The sequence below is a fragment of the Limulus polyphemus genome, unplaced genomic scaffold (genome assembly GCF_000517525.1).
Source record: "Limulus polyphemus unplaced genomic scaffold, Limulus_polyphemus-2.1.2 Scaffold4228, whole genome shotgun sequence".
NCBI classification, from domain to species: Eukaryota; Metazoa; Arthropoda; class Merostomata; order Xiphosura; family Limulidae; genus Limulus; species Limulus polyphemus.
Genome location: NW_013669838.1, coordinates 409 through 11,783, shown reverse-complemented (window position 1 = coordinate 11,783; position 11,375 = coordinate 409). Strand labels below are relative to the sequence as shown.

Below are 11,375 nucleotides of genomic sequence, written 5' to 3'. Positions count from 1 at the left end.
CACCTGGCCATGCCGGGCCCCATTCTAGAAAGAAAAAGAGGGTAATTTAGATTTATTTCAATTTGATTGGGGGGAGTTACGATGGTCAGTCAAATTGACCAACCTTGTATAGATTTAGGGTAGAAAAAATAACATAAAATATAAAGTTTTACTGAAAATAAACAACTGAAATGTATTAACGAGGTTTAAGAGATTACACAAATGAAATTTGAGATGAAGAAAAGCATTTTTAATCTTAACATCAAAATCACCTTGCACATAGACTATTCAAAACAATTACTAAATATATTCATAGACAAATCTTTATTAAAAATACTTCACTAAAAAATATTATTTTTTGTATGTGAAATCACCTAGTTAATGCAAATTTCGTTTTTTTTAAGGCACAAACACGTCTAGAAAATACAATACCTTCTCTTTTTAAGGCAAAAACACACCTAGTGAATAGAATATATTATATTTTTTTAGACACAAACACACCACACCTAGTGTTCTATTTTTTAAAGGCATAAAAACACGTTATGAATACAATGCATTATCTTCTTTAAGGCACAAACACACCTAGTTAATATAATACCTTCTCTTTTTTTAAGGCATAAAACACCTAGTAAACACAATAAATGTTTTTTTTTACAGAGAATTTTCTCACAATGTTGTTTCAAACAGAAACTAGATTTTCATATCATTGCATCAATGTAATTGTAGTCAATATTATTCAAATATAAAAATGAACCATAAAGACCAACACATTTTCTTTATCTGCCAGTAGTCATGTGCTTGTCTCAAAAATTAAGCCATGCATGTCTAAGTACATGCCGAAATAAGATGAAACTGCAAATGGCTCATTATCCAGCTGTTGTTCATTAAATCATATTAAAGAATAATCAATTTTTTAGTGAATTTTAATTGTCTTCCATCGACCATGACAGAGTTCAATGCCGAAGCAAGTACTAAGGTATGTCTGGCTCCAAGCCTTCTGTATCCTCTGCGACATCGCCGATCATCCTTGACGGACTTCCCAGCAACTTCTCCCTGAGACAAATTAGCACATTTATCAACCACTACAAAACCGGAGCTTCAATCGACTTTGTGAAAACAACAATCCTATGATGAAGAGGAGTTTTTCTCCAGCCCTCAAGCCATGCTAACCTCACATTTATGTGAAGCTCCTGGAATTCCCTCCCCCAAATGACTTGTTCAACCCCCAAAAGTAAATTACACCTCTATACTGTTTTTTTCAAGTTGTTGACCTCTCCATTACTCCAGAAGAAATTCTGCATGCTCTTGAACAATCCTCCAAGACAAAGCTTTTCCCCTACACTGGATATGCTCCCATTTAACTGGCTCAACCACTCATTTTATAAAAAACCTCACAAACCAACAGCAGACCTAATGCTGAACCACAGATGTTACTTCCACCATTTCGACTTTAAAGCTGAAAAAACCCATCAGACCAAGACAATGTCCAGCCTTTTCATTCACAGTCTCTTCAGATATTACACAAGTCCCCATCCATCTAACCTAAGTGTCATCACACATCATATTACTCGCAACTGACTAATCCACCCAATCCAGCCAAGATTCTACCATTAATGATCAACACAAACCCAACAACTACCTCATTCACCCTATAGCATTCCATCCACTGAATGCTTGCTTTAATGATTCCAAGCCCGCACCTCCAGACCCAGGGTGCTTTTTTCACCTGACGACTTCAACCCAACCTACCCTGTACACAGGGAAGACGGAGACTATGACCGTGAATTTCTGAGTTTAAAATCCCCCTGAACATAGCTACCTCCTGAAAGACTAACCTTCACCTCTTCAACCACACACCTCCTTCTATGCCTTGTATCATTCAGGCACAGACTGGGCTTTTTCTTTTGGCACTCTGTTCATGAAAGTGTGTTTTCTCTGGGCACTTCCATTTCTCCTCCCACAGCAAATTTCTCTGGCATTGGATTTATAGATCGATGCCGCCCTGAAGGACCCTCTGTCCCACAGGAGCAGTTTGAATTTGTCAAGTTTAGATCTACCCCTCTTTACCCCTGGTAATCCCCTGAGGTTTCATCTCGGTGGATTTTTTATACCAAAATTCCTGCCACGATTTTGACTTGAACACATTTTCTTGATGAATTACATCAACTCTTCAACAATTGAGAAGTACTTAAAAATGAAAGCAGAAAGAACACTAAAAGTGCATAATAAAAAATTTACTTGGCTCATGGCCAACATTAAAAGATTCTACATGTTTTGATAACTTTACACTACCATCATCAGAAGTAAAACATAGAGCTCAAGAGTTAGATTGCTCTAACACACAGCTTTAGAGAGAAATATTGATTTCTTATATATAACATTCATACTACCCTTAATGTTTACAATGACCTAAGTTTCTTGCTTGTGGAGTACATTTTTAAATTCCTGGTGATGGCAGCATAAAGTTACCAAAACATATAGAATCTTTTAACATCATCTGTCAATCAAATAAAGTTTCTATTGTACATTTTAAACATTGTTCCTGCTTTTAAACGTATCACACAAGTTGCCTTGATAGTAAATTTTGAGCTAGGAAATATAATTAAAATTCTAACCTTTCTATGTTCATGATTTGCCATGCCTGTTTCCAGTGTATTTTAAATGTTTCAAAGCAAGCATTAGTATCCAATTCCTGTAGAGGAGGAATCTGAGACGACCTCCTGCGAAAACTAGACCTCAGTGGGCTGTCTCTTTTGAACCAGCTCATTTTAGAAGCTTTAATGGTAAAGCCTCGCTATTTAACGTTTCATCCCATCCACCTGAAAAAAAGATTAAATCCACTTAAAAATAACTGAAAAGATTTATAAGTTGGATATCTATTTTCAACTTTATATAACCTTCATTTAAAAAATTATATATCAAAAATGTAACACCACTGAACTAAAAGAGAAGTTTAATTAAACAATGACTGAAATAGCCAGGTTCAAGAGTTAAGAAATCTTTCATCCTCTATTTAGGTTATACTTGTATTGTTTTTAATGTACATCAAGTATTAAGAAATCTTCCACTGTCTTTCGTGGTGATACTTGTATTGCTTTTGTTGTACATTAAGTGTTAAGAAATCTTCTATTTTGTTTTGTGATTACACTTGTGGTTATAACACACCTATCATTTTTTCATTTGATGACAACAATAAAGATGTCAGCTGGGTATTCCACCTATTATCTTTTAGACTATTTCCAGTAAAGAATACTTAATGTAAGATAGTTCTCCCAGAATATCATTTAATATTTTAAGTTTTAAATAGATTTTAAACCTTTGCTCTCACTTTCCTTAATTACACATGACCACTGGTAACTACAAACAGTCAAATGTATGAAGTAATACCAATAATATGGAAAAAACTTATGCAACCAAACAGAAGTTTTTGAAGAAAGCATAAGTACCTACTTGGTCAAGACAGAAAAGAATGCATTGCCTAACTACTAAAGTGACTTTACATTGACACCTTTACGGCATTAACTTTACATAAAATGCTGTATATTACCCATTAGGAAAAGAAAATTACAACATATGTGCAACAACTGATTTCCATACATCTTTTTCAACCCAAGAATTAACCAATCAAAATATCTATATGAAACAAATGTATATATATATATTTACTAAAACCAGCCCAATGTGTATAAAACCAGGTATGCATCAAACAGCTATTAAAAGGCATTTGTTTTTGGAAACTTCTTATTAACAGTCACCTATAGCAACAATTTATACATGATTTGGCTAATGAGCTACTTACTCATTCACTTGATAAATCTAATTTTCACAGTGTGAAATACATCAGACAGGAAGACTAACTGTGGAAAGATTGGATCATTATCAAAATACCAGACAGGATGAATGATCAGAGCTAGATTGAATCACCAGTATAACACCAGACAGGATGAATGACCAGAGCTAGAGTGAATAACCAATATAACACCAGACAGGATGAATGACTAAGGCAAGATTGAATCACCAGTATAACACTAGACGGGATGACTGACTAAGGCAAGATTGAATCATCAGTGTAACACCAGACAGGATAACTGACTAGAGCTAGATTGAATATCCTGTCTGGTGTTATACTGGTGGACTGACCAGAGCTAGATTGAATCACCAGTATAACACCAGACAGGATAACTGACTAGAACTAGATTGAATCACCAGTATAACACCAGACAGGATGACTGACCAGAGCTAGATTGAATCACCAGTATAACACCAGACAGGATGACTGACCAGAGCTAGATTGAATCTGAATCACCAGTATAACACCAGGCAGGATAACTGACTGGAGCTAGATTGAATCACCAGTATAACACCAGACAGGATGACTGACTAGAGCTAGACTGAATCACCAGTATAACACTAGACAGGATGACTGACTAAGGCAAGATTGAATCACCAGTGTAACTCTAGACAGGATGAATGACAAAGGCAATATTGAATAACCAGTATAACACCAGAGAAGATGAATGACCAAGGCAAGATTGAATCACAAGTATAACACCAGAGAGAATGAATGACAAAGGCAAGATTGAATCACTAGTATAACACCAGACAGTATGTGTGACTAAGGCAAGATTGAATCACTAGTATAACACTAGACAGTATGTGTGACTAAGGCAAGATTGAATCACTAGTATAACACCAGACAGTATGTGTGACTAAGGCAAGACTGAATCACCAGTATAACACCAGACAGTATGTGTGACTTAGGCAAGACTGAATCACCAGTATAACACCAGACAGGATGTATGACTAAGGCAAGACTGAATCACCAGTATAACACCAGACAGTATGTGTGACTAAGGTAAGATTGAATCACCAGTATAACACCAGACAGTATGTGTGACTAAGGCAAGATTGAATCACCAGTATAACACCAGACAGTATGTGTGACTAAGGCAAGACTGAATCACCAGTATAACACCAGACAGTATGTATGACTAAGGCAAGACTGAATCACCAGTATAACACCAGACAGTATGTGTGACTAAGGCAAGATTGAATCACCAGTATAACACCAGGCAGGATGAGTCACTCTGAGGATCAAAACAATGACAAAATCAGTGACTATAATGACCCCAGTAACAATTATGCCTTGCTTTCATATCGTAGTTTTACCCTGTATATTATGGATCTGTTCAATGTGTATACACTTATGTGTGTTACTGTATGTAACTTTGTGATGAATGGTAAAATATGATGAAACTGTTGTCTGTGGCATTGTGATGCCCTCTGACAGTTCTAGCATTGAATCTGATAAAATATGTTAATTTTCATCACTTAGAAACAAGTGTTTGATCATTATGTCATAATTACAAGTTCAAGTAGGAATCCTTTAGGCTGACTGCCAATTACCACCCTTCTTCAAAGGTGCAACAAGTAACAGTTCATGATCAATTACTGATCACCTTAGAAACAACCTTACTTGATACAATTATCTAATTAAAGTTGTGTTTCTTTTTATTGCAAACTGTATAGATATGAAAGTTAGACTGATCATACTTGATTAATTAACAGGTCACCTGCTTGACAGCTCACTTACAAGGTACAAGTAACAGCTGACAAAGAATCATAAAGTAACCATTGATAATTGACTATTCTTTAGGCTCATTAATCAATTACATTCAACTAATTGATTATCATGAAATTGGACTTGGATAATTGGAATAACTGAAAACAGTAATAATCAGAAACACAAATTTCAATATGTTGATTATTTTTGACATTATTCAATTTAATTGATTTATCAAACTACTTATCTAGCTCTAGTCAAAAACATTAATTTTGATTAGTTGATTATTTTACATGACAATAATCAATTTAATTGTAATTTTGATTAGTTGATTATTTTATGTAACAAGAATTGATATTCACTGGTAATCGATTATATCAAGTTAACTGCCCAGCTCTAGCACATATGCTAATCAATCTGATAACATTCTCTAATTTATTGATTGTTATGTAAGTAAGTTCTCTACATAGACAAGAAACCATGTGGCATCCATAAGCTCAGCTACTATTTACATGGGACAAACCAATTTCTAAAATGTGTATATACTATGTACATTTATCTAACACCAGCCTCAAAAACAAATGAGTTTGATATCAGTTTGATACTCTAAAGTCAATAATAGTATTAAAACACGAAATTGAATTAATTTTTGAATTTTTTCATACATGTAAACTAAAATTTTCAAATGTGAATGTGCCCTTATGATTTTCGTGAATGAATCTTAAAATAAGTGTGGTTTCTGGGCTATCAGGATTCAAAACAGAAGGAAATCAGTGTGAAACTTCTTTCAATAAAAAAACCTGCAAAAAAAGGTTTGGGAAAAAAATTGCTCTTGCTTCTTGAGATAATACCTTAAAAATAAAGCTGTTCTTCTATAAAGTATTAACTTTGTATAGATTTTAACAGAATCTTATGAAATAAAAGAAAGCATGAGCCATTACAGGTCTTGATTAGAGCTTGAACTGTGACCCCAGGCTCATAATAATGTTCAAAGGTGACTTGTACTGTGATCCCAACATCACAATGATGTTCAAAGCCCACTTGTACTGTGATCCCAGGCTCACAATAATGTTCAAAGGTAACTTGTACTGTGACCCCAGGCTCATAATAATGTTCAAAGGTGACTTGTACTGTGATCCCAACATCACAATGATGTTCAAAGCCCACTTGTACTGTGATCCCAGGCTCACAATAATGTTCAAAGGTAACTTGTACTGTGACCCCAGGCTCACAATAATGTTCAAAGGCCACTTGTACTGTGACCCCAGGCTCACAATAATGTTCAAAGACCACTTGTACTGTGACCCCAGGCTCACAATAATGTTCAAAGACCACTTGTACTGTGACCCCAGGCTCACAATAATGTTCCAAGGCTACTGCTGTTATCATCATGTGAATTACCTGATCATTGCATTTTCTAGACAGCAGACCAAGCCAACTGCTGTGTAAAACATGTATACATATAGTTTGATTCAACTATTCAGCTCACATGGCACTCAGGGAAGGAAAACTACTGGCACATATTTCAGATCAGTTATGCTTTTTCTTATAAATATCATAACCTTTACTTTGTTTAATGAAACCACTGAAGGTTATTAATTTGAAGGTGACTACAGAGTTGTGGATTTAGTGTAGCAAAGTTTCCATAAAATGCAAAATGAGAACTGAAATCAAGTAAATTATTCTTACTTAAAACTTCAAGCAAGTTAACTTATTATAGAAAGATAATATCAGTGCTATTATAGACATAAAATGCATGATAATGACAGAATTATTAGGAATTGTATAATTTCAGTTTGAATATCAACTTATCCTAGGGTAGGGAAATTTAAACAGATTTGCAAGTAGTTCACTTTTAATGTTCCATTTAAAGAAAAAACACCCCATTTCTCCAATTAACCCTATGTGCACATATGAGGTTCAAAGTGTGCATGCCATGACCTTTTACAGGGTTTTGTTGATCCTAGTATTATGTGTTTGATTTCAGAGTTATTAACCATTCAATTTACCATATATTTATGATTTAGAAAGTTCATGGTACAGGAGAGTAAATACCAAATACAAAATATAGGGATACTGAAAAAAACTATAGATATGCAGTTCAAAGGTTCTAGAGGTTATGCAAAAGCAATACGCAAACTGTACAATCAAAAAAGTATTTTTATTCTTTAACCGAGAATCACCTTAAACTTTGACTTATAAAGAGTTTGAGTCACTCTGATGTCATATTTATATATATATCTTGAGTACAAATGATATTATATCACCATATTTTGTGTACAACAATCTTGTAAATTTTACTAAAAGCTTAACAAATTTCATGTAAATTTGGAATTATAGTCAACATTTCTTCTACAATATGGGTTGGTCCTATGAAATGTACACATTTGGTTAATAAATACATTATTTATATTATCAACAATAATTTTCACAATAAATCACATCTGAGTTATAATATACATTAACATGTTGAATGAAAACTGGTTAATCTTGCAAACTGTCATCAACACAAAACACCTTTACCAAACACCTCGGTTCTGGTACAATATACATTAACATGTTGAATGAAAACTAGTTAATCTTGCAAACTGTCATCAACACAAAACACCTTTACCAAACACCTCGGTTCTGGTACAATAAACATTTACATGTTGAATGCAGACTGATTAAACATATATCCTGTCACAAACAGAAAACACCTTTACCAAACACCTCGGTTCTAGTATAATAAACATTTATATGTTCAATGATGACTGATTAAACATATATCCTGTCACAAACAGAAAACACCTTTACCAAACACCTCGGTTCTAGTATAATAAACATTTACATACTGAATGAAAACTGATTAAACATATATCCTGTCACAAACAGAAAACACCTTTACCAAACACCCCGGTTCTAGTATAATAAACATTTATATGTTCAATGAAGACTCGTTAAACATATATCCTGTCACAAACAGAAAACACCTTTACCAAACACCTCGGTTCTAGTATAATAAACATTTATATGTTCAATGAAGACTGATTAAACATATATCCTGTCACAAACAGAAAACAGCTTTACCACACACTTTGGCTCTTGATTATTAATACACATTTACATACTGAATGAAGACTGGTTAAACATACATACTGTCAGAAATAGAAAACACCTTTACTTCACACCTCAGATCTTGTATAATAAACATCTACATGTTGAATAAAGACTGGTTAAACATATGTACCATCATAAACAATAAACATTTTTACCACACACCTTGGCTCTTGTATAATAAACATCAAAATGTTGAATGAAAACTGTTTAAACATACATACTTTCATAAACATTTTAACATACACTTTGGCTCTTGTATAATAAATATCTACATGTACAATAAAAGTATATATGGGCAAAAAATAATAATAAACTGATGGACCAAATATAAAAAAAAAGTTCAAACAAACTGATAATTTCAGATAATTAAAAAACTATTGGTATAAACAAAGAACTGATGAAACACTATTCAAGAAACTTGAAGGACTTTCTGTCTAGATTCTCAAAATGTTGTATTACTGATTTATTGTTAGAACTGTTTTAATGTTTTAGCTGTTCAGTCAGTATCTAAGATTCTTTTGTTGTTAAGTACAAAGCTACACAATGAGTTTTCTGTTATGTGCTCACCAAGTGTATTGAAACCCAATTTTTAACATTATACACCCTCAGACTTACCACTGGGGGCAGCATCTAGGATTTACGGTCTCTAAAACAAGAGTAAAAGTTTCACAAACATGTACCATATTAGCTTTTTCAAGAATTTATAAGATGTATGCACCAAACTGCTCTTGGTACATGGCTTTTAGTGGTTTTAGGGACCATATTAATAATATATGAATCACAAATAAATAAATAAAATATGAATATTGCAATCAATCCAACTAATTACTGATGTATTTTATGTAGCAAATATGTATTGCATCCACTTTTTTATGGTCCCTTCACTGAGAGTTGAAACAGGCAAAAACATAAAATTACTCAATTTGTTGTAAGATGTGGACCTCACCAGAAGTGAATGGTATAAAAACCATCATACAAGCAGAGGGTTTGCATTAACTCTGAATTCAGTCAACTGACTAAATAGCCCAAACCATTTTTCATTTTCAAAATAAAAATCTAAAAAGTAAAAAAACTATGAATCATAATATAAATACCCTCTATACTGATTCTAACTCTTAGTCTTAATGGCTCTCTGTATCTAAGAAAAAACACTTACTTATAATTTTATTAAACGCATGATTGGGTCAAGAAATCACCATGGTAGCACTCGGGGATACAAATATAAATTTTAGCAGAATAGGAGTCATCTTCAGTTAAAGCAGATTTATTTTTCAAACAGTATGGTTGGCCTTTGGAATACAATGCCTTTAGATGTGTTGGTTGCACTTGTAAGTTGCAGTAAATTTAGGAAAGTTTAAAAATAAACTTGATAAATATTTAAATGATAAGGTTTGGCTTTGATGGTTTTTTTCTTTTTTTAAGTTTAAGTTTTAGCACAGAACTTAAATAATTAGAAGGACTAATAGTAATACAGGTCCCTTGTTGTTATTAATTTTTAAATTTTATATCATGAACACAAACATATAACTTTAACTTATGGCTTATACTTTATAGTATAAGTAGGCCTACCATAGTGTAAATTGAACGTTATAAAACTAAAAGAAAATGCCACTTTTTGGAAATTTACAGGTTATTTTTTAGGGGGTTTTCTTCTGGTACATTAAAAGAAATTAGGCTAACAATTTTGTAAGTTTTAGATTGTTAGGTCTACTAGTGATAAGCTAATGTAGCTAATGCTGCGGTGCAATGTTAATATGTAAAACTAAAAAGGTGAATTGTGAATATCAACTCACAATTAACTTATTAACTGAAGTTAAGTCCCATGATGTTGGTCACAGGTTCTGATCCTATCACAGCCTACATTGTTAACACAGTAAAATAGCTACTGAATTGAAATAAATTTTAAATAATATCACTGATTAACTATACAACTACAAAAACCATAAAAAAATTAATAAACATGTTAAGGTTTTTACTTTTAGTCCTACCGCATCATGAACCTTCTGAAGCATTCTAATCCAATGCCGTTTCCTTAGTCTTACAAGTACAACCGGAGTGTGTATATATATATATATTATATATATATATATAATTAAACACGTAGTTTGTTTTCGAAATACGTTGCGAGGTTATCTTGATTTCCCTTATCTTTCACAACCTGTACACCTTGGTAAAACTAAGAGTACTTTACCAAATTATATGTATCAGTCAAAAATATAATACAACTTACAAGAAGCTTTACTAGTACTACTATAGTAACATGGCATCAAACACCTTTGGTTTAATTTAATGCATTTTTTGGTAAAATATAATTAACTTGATCTTTTATTACATCGCTTTGACATAATTTTCAAATGCTGATGACATAAACCATATATTTACTCATTAGTAATTGAAATATTTGACTAAGAAATATAGACACTATATTAACTTAAAATTTACAACAATTCCACTTACTTTAATTAGTGGGTTTTATTCATCTTCATTTATAAACACTGCCCACACACACATATATTCAGTTGTAGCAATTTGAATTCAAAATATTATTTTAATTTTTTATATTTTTAATGTTTTCAGTTGGAATAAGCTAAATTAAAGAAGCAAATAAAGTATTAATTTGATTTTTAGTATATCAAAATTACGCCAAAAGTAAACATCATAAAGTTAAAGTTGTACCAAAAGAAAAATACAAATAGTACAACTTTAAATGTACATATCTGTGGTGATGGCGCCC

The 11,375-nt window shown here is 32.8% G+C and overlaps 1 protein-coding gene across 3 annotated transcripts in view; it reads right to left on the bottom strand.

The window, feature by feature from the left end:
- Positions 1 to 11,158, bottom strand: part of LOC106470806 (FTS and Hook-interacting protein-like) — an 87,626-nt gene extending 76,468 nt beyond the window's left edge. For 2 of the 3 annotated variants that reach the window (XR_002613132.1, XM_022399449.1), the window contains exons 1-2: positions 10,618 to 10,891; positions 2,595 to 2,798 (exon numbers count right to left, since the gene is read on the bottom strand). Coding sequence is in view for 2 of the 3 variants with exons in the window: in XM_022399449.1 (XP_022255157.1) it covers positions 2,595 to 2,746 (152 nt within the window). In the remaining variant the exon portion in view is untranslated. Of the gene's footprint in view, positions 1 to 2,594; positions 2,799 to 10,617; positions 10,892 to 11,098 lie in introns of those variants that run through there. The other variant, XM_022399450.1, reaches the window with a different exon arrangement.
- Between the last annotated feature and the right edge of the window lie 217 nt (positions 11,159 to 11,375).